The sequence below is a fragment of the Dermacentor silvarum genome, chromosome 3, assembly GCF_013339745.2.
Source record: "Dermacentor silvarum isolate Dsil-2018 chromosome 3, BIME_Dsil_1.4, whole genome shotgun sequence".
Taxonomy (NCBI): domain Eukaryota; kingdom Metazoa; phylum Arthropoda; class Arachnida; order Ixodida; family Ixodidae; genus Dermacentor; species Dermacentor silvarum.
This window is the reverse complement of record NC_051156.1, coordinates 234,425,483-234,438,097: the sequence shown is the minus strand read 5'-3', so window position 1 is coordinate 234,438,097 and position 12,615 is coordinate 234,425,483. Positions and strand designations below refer to the sequence as shown.

General features: G+C 43.0%; 1 protein-coding gene across 2 annotated transcripts in view; it reads left to right on the top strand.

Moving 5' to 3' along the window:
• Positions 1-11,598, top strand: part of LOC119446883 (dynein regulatory complex subunit 6) — a 37,756-nt gene extending 26,158 nt beyond the window's left edge. For both annotated transcript variants that reach the window (XM_049664478.1, XM_049664479.1), the window contains 7 exons: positions 52-131; positions 2,153-2,258; positions 4,283-4,370; positions 5,035-5,175; positions 6,105-6,215; positions 8,181-8,228; positions 9,790-11,598. In XM_049664478.1, the coding sequence (XP_049520435.1) occupies positions 52-131; positions 2,153-2,258; positions 4,283-4,370; positions 5,035-5,175; positions 6,105-6,215; positions 8,181-8,228; positions 9,790-9,872 (657 nt within the window). In that variant the 3' untranslated portion in view covers positions 9,873-11,598. The remainder of the gene's footprint in view (positions 1-51; positions 132-2,152; positions 2,259-4,282; positions 4,371-5,034; positions 5,176-6,104; positions 6,216-8,180; positions 8,229-9,789) is intronic.
• Positions 11,599-12,615: the final 1,017 nt, after the last annotated feature.

Below are 12,615 nucleotides of genomic sequence, written 5' to 3'. Positions count from 1 at the left end.
CAACGAAACTGTTATATCTCTCTCCCTCTTTTGTTTTGCTTGAAAATGCAGGAGGAACTAAATTTGAGTCACAACAAGGTTGTCAACGACGTGGTCATCGGAGCCATATGCGCAGGCTGTACCAAGCTGAGGTCAGTCAGCAGCTTCCTAAAATGTGGGCTTTCTTACAAGCATTGTAGAATAGTAGCCCAGCGAATGCAAACAAACTGCAGGGGCAAAATGTTTGCTTATTTATGCAAGGATAGGCACTAGCGCAGAGTCTGTACTGTTTCTGAAGTCAAGTGAAACAACATTTTAACCAACGGGAACACTCAACTCTTTTGCGTCTCCTGACATTTCTCTGTGTGGGAGTTCAAATGTCCTTGTATGCAAGGACGCAGCACACAGTAGTGGGAACATACATAAAGCGTACTTACTGCCGCCTCCCCCACCCCCCCCCCCCTTTTTTGTCATCAAGCCAGCCAGCCAAAATACAAGAAATAATTCCTTGATGGAGACACACTGAAGGATTAAGCAAGTTCGATGCACTGCACAAGGTTACCGTGCAAATGCTTGCCCATGTGGGAAACCGCATAGTCGTTTGTGGGTCCCATCCTACGAACGAAAGTGCGTCTGAGTGATAATTTTCGGCCATGACGTTGCCATGCACCTAAGCCAAACAGGAAGCCTTTCCTGGAACAGTCCCTTGAACCACACCAAGGAGCATGTAGTCCATCTGCGCATGCTGCCATCCTGCAGCTGAAGAGGATGAAACTAGTTGCTCTCACACCCGAGTTGTCCGTGCCTGTGAGATGGAGCTCTTGTTAGAACTGTGTGTAGCACACCGACTCCCACCATTGCATGTGTGTCATGCGGTGAAACCGAACGCCGAAAGATGCGGGAAACATGCCGCGAAGACGAATGTCAGGGGACGTGAGAGAGTTCAGTATCCCTGCAAACACTGTCATGATGTTTGTTTTGAGATTTGTTAATGCAGCCTGTGTGGTTTTTAACTTTGCAATTGCGCGTGGTGTTGAACAGTAGGGGGTGTGTGTCTTCCTCTGTCCTGCTTGCTTTGTTTAAATCATTAAAGAGCACAAATAAGTTGGTACAATAAAATGCTGTGCAGTTCGGAATACTAATGCATATACAAGAGAAGAAGCACGGAGGGGTGCAGTCTCCTGGCTGGCTTTTTATTTATAAAGTCACAGTAGGACCATTAGACCACGGGAAATATTCTAATAAGGCATAGTTTCGAATTATACACACAGAATAAAACCAGAAAAGCAAGTGAGGAATTTGTTACATAGCCATATTGTCACGTAGTAGTGACGCTGAAGTAAACAGTCGTAAAACTGTGTATGACGAAACTGATTCTTTATTGGGCGAACCTTTGCCCACAAAAGCAAGCTACACTCGAAGCACAACGAAAGCGGCGAACACAGTCGGCGATCGTCGAAAATCTGATCAGCGGCGAAGCGCGTCGGCTTTTATACCCGAGTCATCGAAGGTTCCAGATTAATCCCTGATGCCCGCGTGTCTTCCAGAAAGTTCTAGACAATTCGCGTCGGTCATACAATCATATAACATAAGCGTCGGTGAAAACAGGCAACGGAAAGAAGCATCGATAACGTTCTAGAAACTTCCGATACAGGCGCGTCCTGCGCCGAGCGATAACGTTTAACATTTGTTAGCCGGTGGAAAGCGGTCACCGGTGAAAGATAATCATGTATACGTGTCAATATGTTATTTTTATTTAGCCACCGCACATTTATGTTAGGCACTGATCAATAATTTGTGATATGCAGGTTGTCTACTTAACTCATTTGGCATCTTGGAATCATTTAGATTGTACCCAAGAATTATGGGTACAATCACTGTGGTCAATAAATGCAGGGGTCGAGATAAAGAGCATATTTTATGAGCAATACGAGTGCATTTTGGTCGTCATTTTATACAAATTATTCAGGATATTGAATGTAACAGTGTCAAATTGGGGTCTGTTACACTGACAAGCGTGCGGAGAACTTGTGCCAGTTTATGGTTATTCTGTCTGTGTTCCTTCTTGTGCAGTATATAAATGTGGTACCTTACCAAGTTGTCAGGATGACTAAGTAGAAAGTGCATCATTGTGGAACTAGTCTTTTGATGACATGAGGCACATGTAATGCAGGTTTCTGGACATCACCGGTTGCCACCAGGGCATCACTGACGTTGCGCTAAGCCACCTGTCACGGTGCCCTGGATTGCGCCAGCTAAAGCTGAACTACTTGGGACAAGTAAGCCCAGTTTGATGCCTGGTGTTACAAGCTTTCCCGTATTTATTTTTTATTTGTGGGGCTGGCTTGGTCTGTAGGTAACAATGCTCATGCAGTGCTTGAGGTTCTAGGTTCCTTTTTCTTTTTTTGAATCACAGCATTAGGCTCCGTGATGAAACGTTGGCTTTAAAATCTCGTTGAGTTTTACGAGGGCAGTGAGTAGTTATGAGTCTTGTGTTGTTGTCCCCCTCTTTTTTTTTATTGCTAAATTTTTTGCTAAACTATTTTACTATTATGGATTACCGAAATCTCCCAAAGATACAACCTACTCAGTGAATTTGACCAGTATTTTAACAGTAACAGGGCCCTTTGTTTTAATGCTAAGCATTCTTTGGCTCGTCCCAGACACTCTATGGTAGATAGGTAGGTGTGTAGGTTCTAGTGTCACCTTATTTTATAAAAAGAAATTTCAAGTGTGCAAGAGTGGGATTGAACCTCTGATGTTGAACAGAGCAGCTCCATGCTCTAACTGTTAAACCACAATTGCATGCATGTTCCTCTCATGCCATTGCCAGCTAGCTCTTTGAGACGTCTGGCGTATGCGCAACGTCACATAGCACGAGCTAGAGCACGTGTGTGCGCGCTAGTTTCCCTTTGGCCACAAGCTTGCCACTCTCTCTCTTGCGTTGCGAGCAGGAGTGTGGGAGTTTCTTCATTCTTACCTTCTTGCATCTAACACTTTGAAATGCTGTGTTAGACTGCACCACCTTCGGCATCGACCGATGTTGTCGCAGAACAGGTTGTAACGTTTCCTTCCTGAGTTGAAAAAGAAACTGTTCCAACGTTGTCGCCGTCATACTGCCATTGTCGTCGACACCGTGTTGCTTCTGTCGACCCGCACAAGCTCCCATCAAACACAACTACTTGCTTTACATGAACATGTTACTCCATCTGGTTACTCTTTGAGGAAACCCAAGCAGTGCTGAATAGCCAGTTACCTGCAAATTGCTTCGCATAACATTAATTCCCACAGTGCGTGGGATCTGCGTAATTTTAGGTGGAGCCCAATTTAGGTGAAGCTGCTTCTATGAAAATGGGGTAAGGCCCAGCACTTCCCCGAAAGCAGCTTCCAGAAGCACAGAGGCAAAATTACACATTGAAAGCTCTCGAATGATAACATAAAGGCTTTGACCAGAGCACCGTTTGTCATCCATGGAAGTGTGGGCAACATTCCAGATTGACACACTCAGATGTTCACATCAAGGCATTGCTGCCCAGGGTTGTGTTTCAGTCATTCTGGAAGTTCAGACTATTTCGAATTGTGTGCTTCCACTGCCATGCTGGGAGCAAGAAACAAAAAACAAAAGAATAAAGCTCCTTACATGGCCACATTCTTGTGCTAACGGCAAACACGCGGATCTTGCAGCATATGTCTAATCAGAATCCAATCTAATATATGCGAACCTGTCCTGCATGTGCCAATTGTCCACATACGTTTTGTACCTATGATCTCCTGAAGTATGTTTTAAGATCTATGCAACGTATCCTAACATCATTATTTTGAAGAATGCGAACAGTTTTAGGGTACCATATTTATACTCCATTCTAAAGTGCCTTTTTTTTGGGGGGGGGGGGGGGGGAGTTTACGAAAAGAAGACGCTCTTTTGTGAAATAATAAACCAGACCTGTGATAGTGCCATGCTATTGTCGTTGCCACTCAAAAGTTTCTCTAATCCAATCCACACATTGCTGTAGGGTTGCTAATCTCGTGAAGAAAGGAAAATGACTTACCTAGAGTGATCGTCATGTGACAGTTCTGAGCCTAGTCACTATTCTAGACTCTATCAAACTTTGCCATGCTGTTGAATTCATCATCTTATCATCTCTGATTGGATGAAAGTTTGGTGCACATTCCCATCCAGCCATTACTGTATTATCTTGGCATTTGCAGTTGTAGTCGCAGTGCCTCGAGAGTGGTCGTGCATTTGTGTGTGTAATACGCAAGTGCTGTGCCTTTGTTGATTTATCTCCGGCTGCCTTGACAGATCACGGATTCCGGCCTGGGTAGCCTGTCGTGCCAGGGTTTGCTGCACAGTATTGAACTTCGTGGATGCCCGCAAGTGTCCGATGGAGGTTAGTGTTTTCTTTCAAAGTACACTCAAGCCTTGCTATAAATGAGATTGCATCCGACGTGCAGACATCTTGGCAAGATTAATGGCCGGTACAATGGCAGGCAGCTGGCCAGCCATTGCTAAACGGTCCTGAGCCGACCACGGTGTTCGCCGGAGTGCCAAAAACTCTCTGCTGGCTGGGTGTTGCACAGCACACCATTGTGGGAAGCTTCATGGTAGTGAACTCTTTCCTTAAGAAAGAGTGCACTTTCGCAAATTGTGCAAGCAGCCGGAAATAATTGCATGCAGGGCACTGCCACACACACGTGTTGACGCAGCAAAGTACGTTATATTTACCCCCCCTGGAAAAAATTTGCCCAAATATTTGTCTGTTGTAGACGATAGTCCGTTATAGCCGGGTCCGTTAAAAGCAAAATTGGTTGCATTGATAATATAGGCAGACCAAACTCAGTGAGCAGAATAGTCTGTTTTATCTGAAAGTATATTGTTTGTAGGACCCGTTGCAATGGTGTGGACTGTACTATACGCATTGTTATGCTGCCTGTGACCGGTTATGCAGCGAAGTGCATGACATGGCAAAGACTATTTAATCTGTAGAACTGCATGAAAACTGCAGTGTTTTTATGCAGCTGCCTAACACCATGCCTTAATTTTGTTGTTGACAGGTGTGCTGATTCTCGTTGAACTGTGTCGTGATCTGAGGCTGCTTGACGTCAGTGGCTGTGAGCTTGTGACCAACGCAGCTGTGACTGGTGCCATGGATATCGTAGGCGAGCGGTCAAATGTGCTGACCATTGTCATAGGTGGTAAGTGCACTGTTCTGCTTCGCGTGGCTCTTAGTCTTTTGAGGCCTGGTACCTGCACAGTAACAGATTCATTCTGTACAGGATTCGTTATGCAATTTTGCATGAATAATTGCTCAAATTTGAAATATCAAATACCTTTTTATTTTTCTCTACGAAAACTCTTGATAATGCCTACGGACATTAATATACAGTCACCGTCAAATCAACGCCAGAATATTGCTATTTCCGCTCAACTCGGCGGTCAAATTAGCACGCAGTCGTGCAGACGGAGTCCGAATTATATAGAATGGCGTACCAGCAATTCAGTGTGTTGTTAGAATATGGAAAGTACAGAACCCTTTTGTGCTTGTTTGAAATGATTCTGACAGTTTATTTACAGAGGAATCTCGTTGATACGATTCTGCATGATACGTTTTTCGAGATAATACGTTTCTTGTTGTTTTCCGGGCCAATGCCTTATAGGAGCAATGTATTTCGGATAATACGATTTTTGGATGATACGTTTTATCTTCCTGTTCCCGTGAAGATCGTATCAGCGAGATTCCACTGTAGTTGATGCATGCAGTCTGACTTCGGCATGCATGGCAACATTCACCGCGGCCATGCTTGTCAAGTTCTCTTTTATTGAAGGATCTATCGAACATATTATTTGCCTTCGCCTCCCCCCCCCTTTTTTTTAGAGTCTATGAGAGTTGCTAACGCTTATATCATTGCAGTTCTTTTATGTTAGTAAGGTGTGGCTAGACAAAATTTCGTTGGTCAAGAGGAAAGGCACAAAATGTAGCACAGGAATTTGCAAAACAGACAAGAGTTTGGCCCGCATTTGGCTACCTGGACAGCATTTTGATGCTGCATTTAAAGTACAGATGTAATTGCATTCGCATTTTAACAGTGCTAAGCAAAGTTGTTCCATCCTCACTTATTTCCAGGCACAATTGTGGAACCCAACCATCTTTACCTGGATCCAAAGAGCAAGCTAAAGATTGATCGGCATAACTTTTGCGTAGAACTCTACAGGCCAGACAGGCTGGAACGCATGGGTAAGCAACTGTGTTTTCAGATCTTTTCTTTTTTTTTTAGGTCAAGGTCAAACAGTACAGTCAGAATGGTATGTACGCATCTGCTGTGCAAAATTTTATGTCAATAGCATAAGAGTGATAGTCTGTGTCTTGTTCGAATTTAGGTACTCGAGAGCTCTATTATGATATAATTAAATTTGCAGCACGTGGCATACAGTTAACTGAAGTATTAAATTAATCCCTTCGCTTTCCATAGTAGAAAATGCTCATATTTTAGACAGCCATAGGAAATATTCTATAAGAATTATACTATTGGGCATTGCCTACTACATTAGATCAGCCTGTGTACAATAACATCATTTTAACCAAGTCAGATTTTCATACTAAGCATTGCTTTAAGTGAACTCCACTGCATAAAGTACAGTCAAACTCATTTATAACGAATGCGATAATTATGCGTAAAGTGTTCGTTATATCTGCAGTTCTTTATGTGGGGACTAGACCTTCATAACATGCGTAAACTAATGGCACAGAAGCTGGCATCTGTAGTTACAATTCCACACCAGTTTGGCTTGATAATTGGATTCTCAGAGTCTTAATTTTTGTTCTAGGCACCTCATTGCACCTAGCCGCAAAGAAAAAAAAATGAAAAAAAAAAAAAAACTGATTCATACACAACATCAATCGAAAGCACTAAATCCAGCCTCATAGCTGTTTCAAAATGGCACCTGGTTCCGATCACCTTTCATTTCGAACCTGCGATCGCAGGCTGCGCCCCACTTGTTTTTTTTTTTCCTTTTTTTTTTCTTTTTCTTTTTTTTCGAGAGCTTGCCATATACATATTTTGCTACCGTGCATCAGGATTCGAATGGATTTTGGATACGATAGCAAGGCATCCTACTTGGCTGGAAGTGTAAACCACTGCTGCATGTCGTAATTTTTCAAGATCTCATCATTTTGCCGTTAAGGCAGCGCATTAGCCACGCAAGGTAGAGCACACTGAGAGCCATGGAGTTAGTACAAAGTTCGAACGCTAGTACATCACTGCGACTCCTGATCTCCTCATAAAGGCACTTAGTAAACACTAAACCTTTACACCTTTGCATGACAGTGGTAAATTCGTCCGTATTCATGCAGGTTCTGTGTTCAGGTTGTGTGAATATCAACAGCGATGATACAAACATGTGAGTGGGCGTTGCGCGGATTGCACCTGTCAAGAGAGTGAGAATACGTGCAACGGTGGCAGCCACAAAAACAAACAAAGCAAGAAGGGGCACTATCACATGATCTCGTACAAATTCGAATTCGCTGTGGCTTGGAAGAAATAGCTAGTTCTCGTTTCAGCCACCGGTAAACGAAGGCCAGCTTTATCGGCGTCGTTCTCAGAGTTTCTTGCAATAATACCTAGAGGGAAATCTGGTGCCACCTGCTATGCAAGTTTCCCAAGAGGCGCTGTGCCACCTTGAGAATGCTCGCATGTGGTAGCGCGAGGATTTGTCTCGAACGTCGCTTCGCTAAAACGTGGTCATGGCTGCACACATAAAGATTTATTCTAATAACTTCTTTGCATTTTTGCATATTTGCGGTGGTGCAGAGCATGTGTATGTAATGTATGTGTTTGTTTGTAAACTGCCTTTGTTCTTTGTGCTCGCTGCAGTTTCACTGTGAATAAATACCAACTCGCCCAACTTTCAGTTCTTCCGCACGTATATAATTTATTGTTGTCCCCCTGCCTTATATCGGTATGGCAACACATCTACAGGTTATAGATATCCACAGGAGACCCTTTGCTACCTCATCGGAGGCACCCTTTTTTGCTTTTTTTTTTGCATAGACCTAATTGCAAATTATTTCCATTTTTGCATAACAAATATCGGATATAACAAAGATATTTACATGTCCGACGCGATTTTGTTATATAACGAGGTTCATCTGTGTACTCTTCTTTCTTGTCATCTCATCTTAAACTGCTTGTCCTTCTTTTAGCTTATAATGATGACCATGACTGGGATGCAGATCTGGATGGCTACGAAGGTATGTACGTCACCTTGGTTTGGTATTTTTGTTGTCGTTTATTCTTTAATGACATCAGAAAGAAGCACAAGACTAGTTTTGATGGCTTAAGCCTCCTTTGACAGCACTGGAGAACAGTTGGCACTTCCTCAGGTTTAAAATGTAGGTTGTGGCAAGCATTAGGCAGGAAACTTTGTTGGTGTAGATAAAAATTAGTTATCAAATACAGTAGACAGCCTTTAAGACAAACATACAGGAACATTGCAAGTTTTTTTGTTTTTTTTGTTATTGGAAACTCAGCTCATCAGAAAAAATGCCCTTCTCCCTCTTGCAAATGTGAGCATAAAGTTGCAGAAATTGAAAAACTTGTGAGCAATGTATGAAGGCATAGCATACATTGCTGCGATATGCACAGCTCTTGTAGCACCCATCGCAAGTGTAATATAAAAATGGACAAGTTAATACTGTAGTGTGATATAGTGGCACAGAATACATGGGCTGGCAAGGAAGTGGGCGAATAGATGTGCTTTCCCAACAAAAATTTATTAAGAAAGAGAACACTTACATACCACTTAAGGTGAAAGTGAAAGGCAGTATAACGTTACATGTGTGAATTTTCATACATATGACAAATGGCAGGTACAAAACACTACAGAAGAAAGTTATAGTTCTTGCTTGTCATATGAGGCGCATCATAAACATCTCGAGTGCTGCACCGTAACATCCAAATTTACTTGATATATATAAATGTTTGTTACTCTTTGTGAAGCTATGTGATAATGAATTTTGCTATCTTAGGAAATCTTGTTGAGGGGACAGCAACCTGGTTATTGGCCTGTCTGTGTTGCTATCGTTTTTTTTTTTTTTCTTTCTTTTTTTTCAATTTCTTGTAGTGTCATGTGTACGCAGAGTTCTGCACTTGCAGTTTCATTGTTGCCCTTAACTTTCACTTTGTGTGGTTTATAAGTGGCCCCTTTTTCGATAAAATTTACGTGGGAGTGTCCATTTGTTTGTCTCCTTATTTGCTGGATCATTATTCCACACCACTACTTCATACAGGCTGAATCATAGGTCGGCACACTTAGTCACCAGTGCACTGACTCATACCCGCTGCACACTCATTTCGCAGGTGTGGAATAGATCATTAGTGAATGACAAAGGGTATGAGTGGATATGTGAATATGAATGACAGTGGAAAGAGCCAGTGATTTTTAAGTGGACGTTAGTACGAACGGGATTGAGTGTCAGTTGACATGATTGTGAACAGGAATAACTGCCAGTGAGTTTTAGTGGGCATGGGTGTGAACATGAGTTTTACTATCGGCGAGTGTGACTGGACGTAAGTCCAGTCACACATTTGGGCGAGGGCTGGTGAGCGGGACTGGGTGCAAGTATGAGCAGAACTGGGTGCCAGTAAATGTGAATGGATTAGACTACGAACGCGAGTGAGTGTTTGTGAGTATTAGTGTGCATGAGCATGTCTGCTCCTGCTACATGCTCCTGCTTCCATGGCACAGGGTGCGAAGTGTGTCATTAGTCAAGCAAACAGATAAGCAAGCAACGATCCGCTCCTTGTTGACAGGTGACGGCGAAGCTGAAGCGAGAGCCCATGACTACCTGGAGAATGATGATCCCCTGTATGAGGAAGATTACATCTTGTCGTGATACAGCGTTCTGCAGAGTGGATGACATGCCTGGGCCGACGTAGAGGAGGCGTAGTCTCGCAGCTGTCCAGATGTGCTGTGCTCTCTATCCCTTTTCCACTTTGCTGTCCTCTCCAGTGCCACCCACCTAAAGCATTTTGTGTGCCTCCTCCCTTCATCGCATAGAATGGCTTCGACACATTGTAAATAGCTTGAGAAAGGGCGTTTGTTTGCACATCTCTACATTTTCCCAGGCACATAATGCTTCTGAGTTTGTCTTCTCTTCAGTTGTAGAAGTTGAAAGCAATCCCAGTGTCTGCAGTCAAGTGCCGGCCTTTTATTTCCCCCCTTGATTGTTTGCCAGGAAAACAAGTTTGTGATATAGGTTTAGGCTTTTGAATAGGATTAGCACTGTTGGGGGATTTTTGCTGTTTTTTGAGTGGTGGACAGTGTACGATGAAGTGTGAGGACCTAGGAGTTTGTTGTAACTTTATTGTGCCAGTGTGAGCAGAACAGTTGTCGTGTGTTGTGTTAGCAAGAAAAAGGTTCCTTGTTGCTTCTTACAATTTTCAGAATAAATTATGTGGCGGGAAAGTTTACTTTTATAAAAGATGTTGCTAGGAAGGCTGCATTTTTGCTCTTGTTTAGGAGGAATGATTAAGGGAAAAGGGGTCAGAATGATTTATATTTGAATTTTTCCTGTCTTCTCTTTTCAACAAAAGGCACAGTTGCTGCTGGTATTGAGCCATTGAACAGAGTCTTCACGTTCAAGCTGTTATGTGCCCACTTTGGAATGTTGTTGCAATTGGTTATGAAGCTGTCCTGCCTCGCCATCCATCTGTGCAGGGGGACAGCATTAGAGCTGTTACATAATCAAATTTACCAAGTTACGTGTGTTCAGGTTATTAGGACATGTGATTTCAAAGTGAGGACATTAATCTATGTCTCTAATTTTTCAGGATGCAGCTAAGCTGTGTGCTTGTTTCCTATGTCACCTGCTTCAATATTAGCAAGCCAAAACTACGCTCACTGTCTTCTGATGCAATCTCTCCCATGGCAAAACACAACCATGATGTGTTTACTTTCCGCAATATATATATAAATGCGTGGTGCTTTCTAGGATTGTTATATGTATATCACTGTTTTCATTTGCTTCCTAGAGCTTTTCACCTACCATTTGTCAGATTGTCCCGTTCCACAATAGCACCTGATATATTGCCACATATTTTCTGGAAGAGCACTGGCTAAAGTGGTGCATATTTACTGTGACGTAAAAGTGACTGCTTGAAGTGCACTGTTAATAGCCCACATTCATTGGTGATTGCAGACATTTGGAAATCTTGCGGTTCTTTTTCCTTTCACAAAGATTGCCGGAAGTAGGAAACCTCGCTTGGATCTTGTTGCAGAGGGCACGGATGCAAATGCCAAAGCCTAGGGAAACATGCATAGATGAAAAGAACCCTCCAAACACATCACACTTTCTCACACAGCTTCATTTAAGAGTGCAGCACAACAAATGGCTTTTTCGAGTGTTTGTGGAACGCTGATGTCTGCATTTCCAGACTGTGCTTTTTTTGTTGTGGGTCTGATGTCTGGCTACCACCTGTGTGGTGGTAGCCGCTGTTGAGAAGAGTTGTTGACTGCTGTACACAATGCTCTATTTTTCTCTCTCCTTGTTGTTTGCAGCAGCTGCGAATAGAAGAAAAGTATAATGAGTAAAGGTGGGCGGCTTGCCCATTCTTTGTTGATGTGCTTGCGTCCCGTTTTCTTGCAGCCGAGAGTGGACCCTTTAATTTTCGGTCCATGGGTGCTGCTTTGTACAAAGCACGGCGAGGTTATATATTGGAATCATTTTCTGAGATGGTGGTGTCGTACTGGAAGAGAGCATTGGTTGGTTGGCGATTCATTGGCGAGGTTTGTGATCCCAAAGCAATACCCACATTTTAAAAGATGCCATTGTGAATGGCTGCAGATTGATTCTGACCACCTGGGGTTTTACATATATATGACATGTTTATCTTAGCACATAAGCATTCTTGCTTTTTTGCCCACACAAACTGAAGTCTCTGCAGCTGAGGACTCGACGCACAAGTTTGTGCTCAGTAGAAAAACACTATAAATTGAAGCTTTGATCGGTTGTGTGTCGATGGAGCAGCCACCTATCACTTGTGTAAAACAAACCTGGTAGTACAGTAGTACAATGAAATCTCCTTGCTGGTGGCGAAACATTGTATGCTTAGAGTTCAGCGCATTTCCGTTTGTTTGTTTGCTTGATATTGCAAAAGAATTTAGTGTACTTTATTTGTTTTATCTTGGTGCCAAAGGGGAGGGAGGGGCTTCTTTTTTTTTTTCGGCAGCCACTTTACTCACATGGAAGCTTACCAGCATTACCAGCATTGCTACTGCAATGGCGTCAATCTGCCCCTGTCTGCTTTGGTGTTCGTGTCCATCAGTGCACAAAACAGATGAGCCCGCAAAAGATTGAAGCAGCGAGTTTACCAACTCCCTAACAGTGCAACAATAACAGATTTAAGAATTTTGTACACGCACACTACAGGTAAGACAAGAAGAAACAGGCTGGTGCTGCCCTGAGCTCTGTCGGAGATGATCGTCCTTCTTTCACGGCTTTGTTCTACAAGCCTCCTCGAATCCCACATGGAATGTGAAGGGGTGAGCAAGGTGAATGGGATCACCTTTAGAGGATTCTTCACTTCGGGCCAAACTCCGATGTCGGCTATTCAAATACATTTAAAACACAGAAATGC